The 13,783-nt window shown below is 43.2% G+C and overlaps 1 protein-coding gene across 1 annotated transcript in view; it reads left to right on the plus strand.

Moving 5' to 3' along the window:
- Positions 1 to 5,806: 5,806 nt before the first annotated feature.
- The window catches only part of Moxd1 (monooxygenase DBH like 1), an 84,085-nt gene continuing 76,108 nt past the window's right edge, over positions 5,807 to 13,783 (plus strand). The window contains exon 1 of the mRNA XM_041654005.1: positions 5,807 to 6,255. Coding sequence (XP_041509939.1) covers positions 5,992 to 6,255 — 264 coding nt within the window. The 5' untranslated portion in view covers positions 5,807 to 5,991. The remainder of the gene's footprint in view (positions 6,256 to 13,783) is intronic.

A 13,783-nucleotide genomic window follows, 5' to 3' on the forward strand; every position in this document is an offset into this window, starting at 1 on the left:
GTGATTTTCAATTTTATTATTGTTTTTATTGGAGATGAGTTGCGAGCTAAAGAAAGTATGTAGTCAGGGAGCCGTTACATTTCTATTTCAGTCGTTTCGACCACTGACTCACAACATGAATCTGAACTAGTCATCTGCCCACAAATGCAGCTTAGTTACCTAGAGTAAAACAAGAAAATGCTTCCGATTTCCTCTGCTAGAGCTGGAGAACTTCTGAACACTTACATAAATATTTTTCTTCGCGCTCCCTAGAAGACAGGAAATTTATAAATATTTAGTAGTATTGTTCTACCTTAGACACAAGGAGACAGAAAAATTATGATCCTCCCAAGAAGTGAACTATTTCAGACCCTCCTGGTGCATACCAAGAGACTTTGCATTGGCTTGCCCCCACCTGCCTGTCTGCTGGTTTTCCCTACTCCTGACCCTCAACCAGCCCTGTGTACTTGACTAATGTAGCAATATAAATAAACATTAGCAACAGGGGTTTGGTGGGGAGTGAGGAAGCTCAGCTTGGGTACAGTTACACTGACTGATGTCAAGCTGTGCATCGTCACAAAAGGGAGTCAACATAAATATTAAATCTTGAGTTTCTGAATGGAAAGTGTGAGAAGAAGCAATCTAGCTGAACGTAGGATCTCACATAATTTATAGCTTCCTTCCTTCCTCCTCCTCCTCCTCCTCCTCTTCTTCTTCTCTCTTTATTTCTCTTACTCTCTTTCTTTTCCTTCCTTCCTTCCTTCCTTTTTTTCTTCCTCTTTATTTTCTCTGTCCCCCTCCTCTCCACCAATTCCCATGTTTCAAGGACATATAGAAAGAAAATAAGCCCATTCAAGGTATCCAGTCACTGTTTATCTCAAGTGGAGTCTTCACATAATTAATTCACTTGTTTCTTGGCCCGTTCTTGCCCAACAGGCTGCTCCTGGAATGTTTCAATGTAACTGGGTCCTGGAGGCAAGGCCCAGAAATGCATACAGGGTTATGTTTGGATGACAGATTTTCAGGTGATTTTTTTCCAAGTTTACTTTCTTACTTACACTTTCCAGTGTTTCCTGTTTTATTTCTAAAAAAAAAAAATACATTTCACTTTTACAACCAATAGCTTAAAGATGAGCTTCAATCCTGTTTTGCCTTTGATTTAATTCTCTTCCCTGCTATAGGAGATGCTTTAATGGATTAAACCTTCCTTCTTCTACCCTCAACTTTTTTTTTTCTTTTGTTGGGAATCAAGTCTCATCATCCACACCAAGAAGCCACTGATCCACACCCCAGGCCTCTTTCTCATTTTCTTATAAATTTAAGGAAGGCATTAATACAGTAACTGATTTCCAATGAGTTGAAAGAGGCTTTTGATCTAGAGAACTCAGGCATTTACAAAGGGAACATGACACAGTTTTCTGTTTTGTCTTAAATTACTAGGCTATTTCAGGCCAAAGTAGAGTATGTCTCTGGAGTAGGCATTATGCTGGTAGTTTTCTGTGTGTTCAGCCAAACTCAAGATGGCTAGATGTAGCACCTGTCATGAAAGACAGAAGGCAATAACCTCTTTTTTTTTCATTTTTTTTATTATTGAGAAAAGGAAGAAAAAAAAACAAGTTTCCACCTCCTCCCAGCCTCCCATTTCCCTCCCCCTCCTCCCACCCTTCTCCCCCTCCTCCCACCCTTCTCCCCTCCTCCCACTCCTCTCCCCCTCCCTCTCCAGTTTATATAAAAAATTACATTGCCAAACTGATTTTTCTATGAAATATTTTGAAGCCCACCCAATCACTGCTTTCCAACCTGATTAGTATAAGCTGTTGTATTGAATGACACATACATACAAACCTACTATTGTTCAAGTTGATTTTTAATATTTATAACTTTGAATAGCTATCGTATTAGCTGTAGACTGTCTGTAAAATTCTTTTGTAAATTTTACAATAGTTTATGTAGTTTTAGTTTTATCATTTATTTGATAATGTTAATATTTAATGTTATCATTAAAGCCTATTTTCTCTTGGAAGAAAAAAAGTAACTTTACCCTAAACGATCTTCATTAAACCAGCTTGTAATTTTTTCTGTTGTGTATTCATGTGTGGTCTCATATTTTTGCCTTAATACCCATGCAGAGTGTAACATCCAATCACAGCTGGGGCTCGTACTTGCCCTTGCAAGCCCACATAGTTAACGGGGCTCTTTGGAGGTAACCTAGAGATGCTTAGATTTGGTCTTCCTACAGATGCTCATTAGGCATCTCTTTCCTGCCTGCCTGTGTGTTAGGTAATGCGAGAATTAAGGGGCCATCAGCCCATAGAAGTGACTAGAGGAAGGCAAGTATACAGAGTATACATGCTCTCATGTGTACTGGGTGCTAGAGAAAATCTTGGCAGATCCTCCCTGAAAACTGCACTGTCACAGAGGCACTAATGCTCCCTGAGAAGTATGCAAAAAGGGTCAGGAAATACTTCCAAGGACAGACGGGAGAAAGGACAAACCTGGTGGAGCGAGCAATCTGAAAAGGCATTGGAACATTAGCCAACATGGTTGTCCACTGGGAGTGGCAGAGAGAGTTTGCATGTATCTAAAGATCAGCGAGTAAATGAGTCTAGTGATGAGGTGAAGCTAGATCAGCAAGTGTCAGTCAAATCCTAGAAGGCATGGCATCATTGCATGAGCAGACAGAAAATGTCCTAGCAGATGTGAATTTAGAATTTACATAGGGATCCCCAAGAGACAGGTATGAGTGGTGTGTTGCTTCCCAGGTGTGGCAGTTTGAATGTAATTGGCCCCGTATGTTCTTGGGAGTGACACTATTAGGTGATGTGGCTTTGTAGAAATAGCTGTAGCCTTGCTGTAGGAATTGTGTCACTTTGGAGGTGGGCTTTGAGGTTTCATATATGCTCAAGCCACACCCAGTGCCTCAGACCACTTCCTATTTCTAGCAGATCAAAAATATAGAACTCTCAGCTCCTTCTCTAGCACCATATCTGCCTGTATACTGCCATGTTCCCCGCCATGATGATAATGAAACTAAACCTCTGAAACCATAAGTCACGCAACTAAGTATTTTTCTTTATAAAAGTTGCTGTGGTTGCTAAGCAGTGGTGGCACAAGCCTTTAATCCCAGCACTCGCGGGAGGCAGAGGTAGGTGGATTTCTGTGAATTTGAGGCCAGCCTGGTCTACAAGAGATAGTTCCAGGACAGGCTCCAGAGCTACAGAGAAACCCTGTCTCAAAAACCCAATGATAGTAGTAGTAGTGTAGTAATAATAATAATAATAATAATTAAAAAAATAAATAAAGGTTGCTGTGTTCATAGTGTCTCTTCACAACAATAGAAACCCTAACCAAGACACCAGGGTAATTGAAGGGTCACAAACAGGATGCTTAGCTTTCATTATTCTAACATCTCTGCCATTAGAGGCACAGTGAGTCTGCCTCTGGGGGCACTGCCTCTGGGGGCACCACAGTCTACTCCTCTTGCCTTCAGAGTCCACTCTCTTGTCCTTTCTATTCACATCCCTCTTTCTTCTGGTAGAGTTCAGGAACATCGCCCAAAGCTCTGGTAGAAACTCAGTTCTAAGGCTATTCACATCCCTCTTTCTTCTGGTAGAGTTCAGGAACATCGCCCAAAGCTCTGGTAGAAACTCAGTTCTAAGGCTGTGATCTTTATGCTGTTGTCCTTAGGATCTCCCCAGAGGGCTCTGTGGAAGCACAAGCACCCACCCAGTGGGTGTGAGTTACATTGCCCATTCTTCATCTCTTTCAAGGCTCTGCTAGCTCTTACTTGACCCAAGATCATCACATCCTTCTTTTCTCTGCTGTCCTATTGTCAGTAGCCCTAGACCCTTCTTTCCTGGGAATAAATCATTTCTCCAGACAACTGCCTAAATACCTCAGGAGGCAGTTCCATCTCAAATTTACTTTTAAAAAAAAGACCATATAGTTGGATGATGGTGGCAAACACCTTCAATCCCAGCACTCAGGGAGGCAGAGGCAGGTGGATCTCTGTGAGTTTGAGGCCAGCCTGGTGGTCTACAGAGTGAGTTCCAGGACAGCAAGAGAAACACAGAGAGAAAACCTGTCTTGAACAACCCCCCACAAACAAAACATATAAATGTGTATATATTTATATGTTTATATCTAAAACAATTGACATCATTATGGTCATTAATATGTTAATATAAAAATTTAATTGACATCATTGTGGCCGTTTCTAAAAATGATAAAGGAAAAACTAGAACAATAAGCATTTATCTTCATATGGAAAGTGGCAGATTTAGGGCATATTTGAGAAGTGGCTGCTAAAGTTTTAAAGTACTCTAGTCAGCACAGGTATAAAGAAGTAAAATATGTGTATGGTTATTTCCCATGCTGCAAGATTTTATTTCATCTCTAAATTGGAACTAGTTTCAACGTCTTGAAAATTTGTACAACTTCAGCTCCAAACAAGATAATTAGCTTCATATAAATATCATTTTGCTCTCAAAAAGACATGTGCCTGATTTCTAACAGAGTTTAGAGATGTACAGGTTTTACACACACACACACACACACACACACACACACACACACACTTTTATGTCAACTTGACCCAAGCTAAAATCATCCGAGAGGAGGGAACCGCAATTAAGAAAAAACGCCTCCATGAGATAGGATTGTAAGCAGGGCTAATTAAGCAGGGCTTAATTAGTAATTGATGGGAAGGCCCAGCCTATTGTGAATGAGTCCATCCCTGGGCTTGTGGTCCTGGGTTCTATAAGAAAGCAGGCTGAGCAAGCCATGAGAATCAAGCCCATAAACAGCACCCCTCCATGGCCTCTGCATCAGCTCCTGCTTCCAGGTTCCTGTCCTATTGGAGTTCCTATCCTGACTTCCTTGAATGATAGACTATATCGTGGAAGTGTAAGCCAAATAAACCCTTTCCTCCCCAGCTTGCTTTTGGTCATGATGTTTCATGCACGCAAACCCCAGGCTGCTGTTTAACACTCATGGAGAGAGGAAGAAGCCTAGTTGGTTTGTGCGTCTCCAAACCCAGAGCAATCACGCTTTATCTATATTCTTGCCCTTATTTTGACCTCTTATACCCTTATTTGTTTTTCCATTTGCATTTTTAAGCAAAGCTTAAATTTGCTTTTTGAAATATGGGAATGTGTACATAAACAAACAAGGAATCTAATTTATCTCCAATATGAGTGCTAAGCATCTGGAATAGGGGTGTTGTGTTCAAAGGCAAATAAACTGAACAACACTTTTGATGAACAGGCCCGTGGCCAGAACTTAAACCACCAGGGTAAAAGGTCTCCAAAGGAAGTTGACCTTGACTATTCCTCAGATGTGTCTGCAGAAGCCATCCAGCCATTCCCAACCAAACCAAACCAAATCAGATTCCCAGGGGAAGCTCCTAAACCAGCACATGACCCTTCCCCTCTTCCCAGGAGGAAAGATCAAAGAAAGGGAGATGGAAGTGGGGGTGAACTGTGCCTTCTCGGTAGAGCAGGTTTCACTAAGTTCTCTGACTGGGCAAAGTCCACAGCCAGGGATGCAGACTGTGCGATAATGGTGTGTGTGTGTGTGTGTGTGTGTGTGTGTGTGTGTGTGTGTGTGCTTTCACTTTCTCTCCACTGCACCCCAGACTCTCTCAGAATCTTTTCTCTCCTCTGGTCCTGAGCAGGATGCTTTCATTTGATCCAATCACTTTTCTCAAGTGTCCCTCTCAGTCTGCACTTCAAGACGTTCCTTCCTCCTTTCCTTTTACCCGGACGGGTCCCCTTCTCGCCGCTTCTTCCAGGAAGCTCCTTCCACTTCCATCTTCTCAGCCCAGACTTCAGTGATGTAGGGTAGTGGCAGCAGGTGGATGCCCAGCAAAAGGTTAGAAAGACCCGGCGCCAGCGGGGCGGGGACAACGTGCCGGCTCGGCCAGCCCCCGGGGCGTTCCCAAAGCTGGGATCTGAGTACGGTGCGGGTCTTCGCCCCCAAGTGGCTGCAGCCCAGGTGCGGCGGGACAAGAGGATGTGCGGCTGGCGGCTGCTGGTGCTGTGGGCGCTGCTCCCCGCGACGGCTGCGGGGAGCTCGGGTCGCTGGTACCCGCACGGCACGGTCCTCGACCCAGAGGGCAAGTACTGGCTTCGCTGGGGCCGCCAGGGTGGACGGCTGGCCTTCCGCCTGGAGGTGCACACGACCGGTTACGTGGGCTTCGGCTTCTCGCCCACGGGGACCATGGCCGCAGCAGACATCGTGGTGGGCGGCGTGGCGCACGGACGGCCCTACCTGCAGGTAAGTTAGCGCTGCGATCTCTCTTGGCTCACCCTGGAAGCGTGGTGCAGGAATGGATGGGTAGTGGAGTCCGCTCAAGTGCGAGGCTGGGACGGGCTCAGCATAGCGAGTCCCTTTAGCCTTCGCTGCCACCTTTTGTCCTGGGGTCACTTGCGCTCGCCCTGGTGTCCCTGCCTGGGCCACTTCCCTCCTCGGAGGACCTTCTCGCATCTTAGTTCCCTACTTAACAGACAACCGCGCGCACCGGCCACACGTTCCCCTCTGCGTCTCAGGAAAAGAAGACCACAGCTTTGGAGACCTAACTGGACAGGTTTTGAGGAAGGGCGGGGTGGACTTGTACATCTTGCTGTTTAGGGTTGGAAATCGCAGAAAGTCTCTAGTGGTTGATTTTGGGCGCCCCAGGAGTAAATGACGGGTCCTGAGGAGCTGCTTAAGGAAGTTTTGTTATTGACAGTTGTTGGGGAAACCATGAGTCTCTCAGTGGAACACCCTATTTCAGGGACAGTTTTTCCATTTTAATAGGCAACAAAGTTCATCTGATTCGCTCGCTGCCCCTTTGCTCTGGGGGACGGGGGTTTATGCTACCTGGTATGAACATCTTTATGTATGGAAAAATGTGTGTGAAATGTCATGAATGACTCTGTAGTTCAGTTTCCTGGATGCTAATACCCCTTCTCTACTGACCAACTTTTGGGTCATAGTGAACAGATACACTTTGTTAAGGGCCAACTTCCGTCCAGTAATACTTCCCTAAGCATCATGAAACCTCGCAGCTCTGAGATTGTCTCACCCTGGGCCACATGAAAATGCCCTACGTGGATTTCAACGTGTACGGCTGAGAGATTTCTTCCTATGTCTAAGCTGGGTTTTCACATTATTCTGGTGGGAGTGCCCTTACATTTTAGCTTCAATTCTGACCCTGATTTTGGCTAGAAATAAAGTGACAACAATTCAGATTTCCAAACTTCTCCACCGTATCTTTACTTATCCCAAATCCATCTCTTCCTCTCCATGTAAGTCCCACGCAATCCTGCCAGAATAAGGCTTGATGAGGTTCACAGTGCGGACTTCCCCACGTGTGGATTTTCTGGTGCTGCATCATTTCAGATATGAAATTTGACGGCTAAGAATTTCATCCCAGGCACGGACCTTACTAGTCAACTGGCTTAGTCCCCCGTGATCTGAGGTAGATACTGCCTCATTTTCATTTCGTATTTCCATACCTATTGCAGCAAAGATTTTTTAAAAGCTGTTTTTGTAGAGTATCATGCCCCTGATATAGACATGGGCGTAAGGCATCTTGCTTTGTAGTAGCAACAGGGCACACTTTGAAAGTTGACCCAATATGATGTTTGGCAAAAGAGCAGAGTTTCTAGAAAGCCCACACAATTAGATAGCAAATGAAAGTCAGAGGCAAGAATCCTGATCCAACTCCAGCACGGGCCCATCACAAACATCTTGCTAAACCACAGAATATTTCCATCTTGTGGGTGGTTATCCTAAGATTGTGTAAGAATTAAGCATTCTTCAGATTGATTTCGAAACTTTGAATTTTTTTTTTTAGTCAACAGGAATATACTACTGTGAGATAAATTAAAAATGGGCAGTGCATATGTAATGAACAAGAAACAGCATTTTTCTGCTTGCTGTTGGTCCAGAAGTGCTGCTCTGTGTTTTCATATCTAAGGACTACTCAGTTTCTCATTTGGCTGATAGACTTTACCAATCTGTTTCCTTAGAGTGCCTACTGATTTTTAGGGCATATGTTATTTAATTAGTTAACTGGCAAGAAAGCCTATTCCAAACCTCTTTATTATGGTAAACAGGAATAATATTGAATAACATTAACAAAAAGAAATTTTTTTATTATAGTTGGTAGTGCAGGGTGGGAGATTTCATTTTAAAGTACTTGAAATGGACTGTTCTCCCTAGATGTTGACTTGAGATTTCTCATACAGTGGTATAATAAGGGCATCTTAAGTGACTATACCCAAACCAGAGTGCTTCCTCACTCAAGTGTGTTTGATTTTATTAGTAGACATTGGGTTTTATGTAATTTTTGCTTTCAGACTTTGCATGGAACAATGACACAAAAAGCTCTGGTTCCTAGGGCATTAGTGTATGACGGCAGGCACAAATAGTTAACAATGGCATCCGGCTGTGTGATTTAACCTAAGTTGACATCACGGTCGTTTCATTTATGGTTTCCCCTTTTATTTTAGCCTTTTCAATTTTAAACTTAAACTTCTGATTTCTTAATGTTTTGATTTTGATTTTTTAAAAAATATCTATAAATGTGTCTTTGCAGATGGGTGTTGACTCTGGTATGACTAAGTAATTCCTAACCAACGAGGCAGGGGATTTTTGGTCTAGTAGATCCCACAAACCCGAATGCCTGGAGTAATCTAAACGTAGCGCATGCTTGAGGAGAATAGGTGGGAGGCAGCAACAACTGGAGGATGCTAGAAGGCCAGAGGCTTTGAGAGTTATCTTTCCAGGGGAGTACAAATCCAGTACTGCCAGATTGTCTGTCTGTCTGTCTGTTTGTTTTGTTTTTAGAGAGAAGGTAGAAATTCAGTGCGTTTGTGTATGTGTGTGTATGTGTGAGTGTGTGTGTGTGTGTACTTCTGACTCATCAATACTGCTTCCCACTCAAGCCTACACACAGCACTGTGTACAAAGTGCACATACATGTACTCAGCTGGGGTCTATCTTACAGATGATGTAATCTTAGACCACGAAGGAAAACAGCTAAGTTAGACAAATTATCAACAGAAATTATGAAAATCCATAGGAGGAAGAAAGGCAAGTCCAATTTCCATCAGAGTGTTTATTTTGTGCCAGGAAGTGATTTCAGTATCTGGAGTCTTGGCCATTATTTGGTCTATTTATCTTTATGTTAAAAATAAAAAACACCCCCAAACACAGTAGTTTAGCAGGATCACCATTATTTGGCTCAAAGATAAGTAATTTGAGCAGGGCTTGGTGGGAACAGCTGCTCTTCTCCGCTGTGTCGACTCTCAGACATGTGGTTAGGAGGATCTGCAGGCTTACTCACCTTATGCCTGTCTGGGGTTGAGGCTGACTGCTGGCTGGGGCCTCACTCCGTCAGTTCTGTGGTGTGACAGTGGCCTCTCCACGAGGCTCTTTAGTTTCCTCACGGCATAGGGGCCCGTCTCAGCTTCGACATCTCCAGGCACCCACATAGAAACTGGGTATGTACAGCCTTCTATGACTCTGTGCTGTTGCCATAGGCTCACAGAGTCAGAAAAGAGCATGGACCCCACCTTTTCTTGATAAGGGAATATATTCGGGTGTCCATTTTGGTAAAATGGGTTCTACCAAGCCTATCCCCATCCACCATGCCTCCTATTGCCACTGCCACTTTAGACACTTAAGTGTACATACCCGTTCCATTTTGACATTATTTACATCAGGAGACAAGGTTCATTCATTGACAATTCCTTCTGTTCATTGTGTTCACTTCACTCCCCACCTCCAATCGCCAGGAATTGGTAAACTGTGGTAATTTCCCCACTTCCCTGTTTAACCACTCAGTTTCCTCTCTGTGTACCTACTCCCAGTTGTTGTTGTTTGCTTGTTTGTTTGTTTCTATGGTTACCCATCATTTATACAGCTTAGAGCCAAAGGGACGGCCTGTAGATGAGAGGGTGGCATTTTCTGGCTAGCCTACAGAGATTAAAATTAAATGAACAAAAACCAAAATTTGGATTCCTATGAGTCAGCAAAGCAACAGGCTTAATAACTCTTAAAACTATACCTGAGACTCAGCATGGAGGCACACATCTGTAATTCCATCACCAGAGGGGCTGAGGCAGGAGGATCTCAAGGCTGAAACCAGTCTGGGATGCATTCGATGCTGTTTCCAAACAAACAAACAAACAAAAGAATGAACAACACCTAAACCAAGACACCTGTTAGTTATGGGAATTCACTCTGCCATTTTCTGACCCTCTGAGGTATTGTCATTTGTATTTGATCAGCTACAATCAAAATGGGGATGAAAGGAAGGAAGAATTGCTGTGGAGGGAAGCCTGCCTCTGGGAAATCTTCAAGCTGAAGCATAGGAAGGATGAGCTGGGAAGTTTACACTCCTGGAAATGGCCCCTGTGGGGTGCTGGGCAGGTCATTTTCTGTTCTGTCTTTCACAGCAGGACCCAGGCTGGGTGGGAAACACTCTGTCCTTTCCTGCTGGTGTCTCAGTGCCACAGTGTTTTGTCTCCTTGAACCAGCCCAACTCTCATTTTCTCCGATGGATTCCTATCCTTCTCTTGTGCTTTGCCCCTTTGACACAACAGCTCCACCCCCCTCCAAACCATTTAGCAACTGTGAGTGCCCCTTGGAAGCCAGCAATCTAGCTGATGAATGCCCAGTTTGTGTGAGCGAGACAAGAGAGCATCATTGTCGGATGTGCTCTTGATTTGCACAAAAATGGACTCACCCTTCCTAAAGGGGTGGACATCACCAGTGAATGGAGCCCGACACATATGTCATCACTTGTGGTAGCCTTGCTTGTTGGCCCATTCAAACACTGAGGACCTTCTGTGCAGAGCAGTGTCTTGAGCATCTGGGTAATTGCTGCCGGGCCCCTCCCCAGGAAGTGCCTGCGAATGATCTGAAATCACAGAAAACAGTAAGCATTCTTTGTGGTTAGCGATGTGCTTCTTTTTAAGCTCACGCCAGCCAACTGCAACAAAGCAACATTGGCAAAGCAAACTGGAAGTGCGCAAGCCTGACACAGCTCAGCTGCAGCTTCATTAAGAGATATTTATATAATCTTGGTAGGCTGCTTCCCGATTACCAGATGAGGAAGGGACCTTTCCACGCTGCTTATTGCTCTGGGCATTATGAACGAGGACACACATCCCACTGTTCAAATACAACATGATGGACCTCAACGGGAAGCTGTGTACAGAATTCTAGCAACAACAGAAGAAAATTTCATGATTAGCCTGGGGAAACGAGTCGATCTCACTGCTAAAGAAACAACGCACCTGGATTGACAGAGTTCAAAATTTTGGGCTACCAAAGGCAGATTTGGGGAATCTTGGATGGAGAGGCCAGAGTTCACTTCAAAGAAAATGAATCGTGGCTGATTGATTCATAGTTTGTATAAGGGTGCTCTTAAAGTTGCTCTCTCTCTCACACACACACACACACACACACACACACACACACAAATAAATTCATTACCCACTACAGAGTTTCTGGTGATGTTTGATCCAATAATAAAAAAAATAATAATAAATACCAATAATAGAAACTGTACACAGAGATGTCTCACAATGCTTCCCTGTAACATAAAATTAATCACCAGTAAATAACTTTCAAATAGAAAGAACTTTGAAGTAGGAAAAAATAATTTCTTTAGGAAACTTCTTCCAAATTTATATTGTGTGTGTGTGTGTGTGTGTGTGTGTGTGTGTGTGTGTGTGTTTAACTGCCTTGTTCCATGCCTGGGAGAAATAAATCACAGAGCATGTAACATGACTAGAGAAAGTAACACATAAAGCATAATCTCTTTCAAATCCATAATTTTCTAATTGTTTTGTTTTCTGAAACAGAGTCTCTCTATGCAGTCCTAGCCATCCTAGAATTCACCATGGAGACCAGGCTGACCTTGGATTCAGAGATCTGCTTGCCTCTGCCTCTCAAGTGCTTGGTTTAAAGATTTGCAACACACACCTAGCTTCAATTTTAAATCTTTTTTAAACCTGTCAAATTCTACAGTTAAAAAAAAATGTTTGAAGGACTGCACACAGCAAGCATATGAGCAAAGATTGTTGCAAAAGCAATTGCAGGGTGTCTGCCCACTAAACATGCTTCCTGCCAAGTCTGATGACCTGAATTCAGGGCCTGAAACCTACATGGTGGAAAGAGACAACTAACTCTCAAAAGTTGCCCTCTGGCCTACAGATGTCATATATGCGTACACCTCTCCTCTTCCCCGATAAAAATGTAGCAGAAACATAATTTTATTGACTGTGCTTCTGGGATCATCAATTTGAGTGTAATATAAATAAATAATATATTATGAAAGTATTATTTGTTTGCATGTTCACCCAGTCCAAAAGTGATGGCCTTTTTACGGCTTTTGCAGGTTAAATGTTGCTGGCTTGTGTCTTTAACTATTGCCTTTTAAGAGTCCATTGTTTGATGGCTTCTTTTCAAGCTTCCTGGCCCGCATCCTTCTCTCCCCACTTTGTAGGAGAGGAAAGCAGGCCCTGAGGAAATTGTTAAGTGACTTTTTGGAGGTCATACAGAGCCTATAGTCATTTCCTCTGAATCCTGGTTCGCTGCCATTTATTCTTCCATAAGAAGTCTCCATAAAAACACATTCTACCTTCTTTTTTCTTTTTAAATGAAAGTACATGCGCTGTGAAGTATGTCTCTTACTAGTTTTATTCCATTTTAAATGTCACAGACATGCATTTCTATGACAGGATTTTATATGCCTCGCATTGTGAGTGATAAGTCTTTTAGATAGCTGTCTGTGTAACTTTCAAAGGGCCCATTTGAGGCGAATGTCTTACGTATAAACCCTGGATTCCAGGTTACACACCCTGAAAATCATCGATGGTTTCCATACAGCTGCTTCATGGAAGGGCTCACCTATAGGCGGAGGATGTTAAATCGCTTAATCTTCCATTCAGACAACATTGATTGACAGTTCTAGATGCTGCGGAGGGTCACATCCTAGAACCAAATGGCATCAGGAATCTTATGAACTTATGTTTTAGAATAGAGGTTTTCATAAACAAATACTTATGAAAAATTATCAGAAAGCGAGAAAGGTTGGGCAGCGAATTCAAATGGAGGGATGTGAGAAGGTGTGGCTGTGTGTTTAACTCACTCCATGATGCTAACAAACCCTAACAGGAGGAAAATAAGTGCCATGAGTATTGAGGATTGTCTTTGGCAGTTGACTGTAGTATTCCCAATGTGAACATCATACAGCGGGAAGAAGGCAATCTTGCTGTGAATAAAGAACTCAGAAGACCTTGAATGTAGTAAACTATCTACCTGGATAAAACATAATGAATTTGCCCTTTGTTCAGAGGGAAAGTGGGGTGGAGGCTGAAACATGATTAATAAAAACTCAGAGCAAGAAACTGGGGTTCAATCTGAAGGTCAGAAAAGCAAAAGAGCCAGCCATTAGCTCTTACCTTTACCTCAGTCCAAAATGGCGATTCTACCTCCAAGAATCTCAGAATGAGACTGAGAGCTGTTTCCTCCTGTTTTATAATCCTCTGGGATTAAAGGCATGCACCACTGGGATTAAAGGCATGCACCACTGGGATTAAAGGCATGCACCACTGGGATTAAAGGCATGCACCACTGGGATTAAAGGCATGCACCACTGGGATTAAAGGCATGCACTGCCCAGTTTCTACGGCAACTAGTGTGGCTCTTGGGGTTAAAGGTGTGTGTTACAATTGCTTGGTCTGTAAGGCTGACCAGTAGGGCTGTTTTACTTTTTTGATCTTCAGGCAAGCTTTATTTATTA

This window comes from Microtus oregoni, unplaced genomic scaffold (genome assembly GCF_018167655.1).
Source record: "Microtus oregoni isolate MIOR12 unplaced genomic scaffold, Mior012 000006F_ref0000085, whole genome shotgun sequence".
NCBI classification, from domain to species: domain Eukaryota; kingdom Metazoa; phylum Chordata; class Mammalia; order Rodentia; family Cricetidae; genus Microtus; species Microtus oregoni.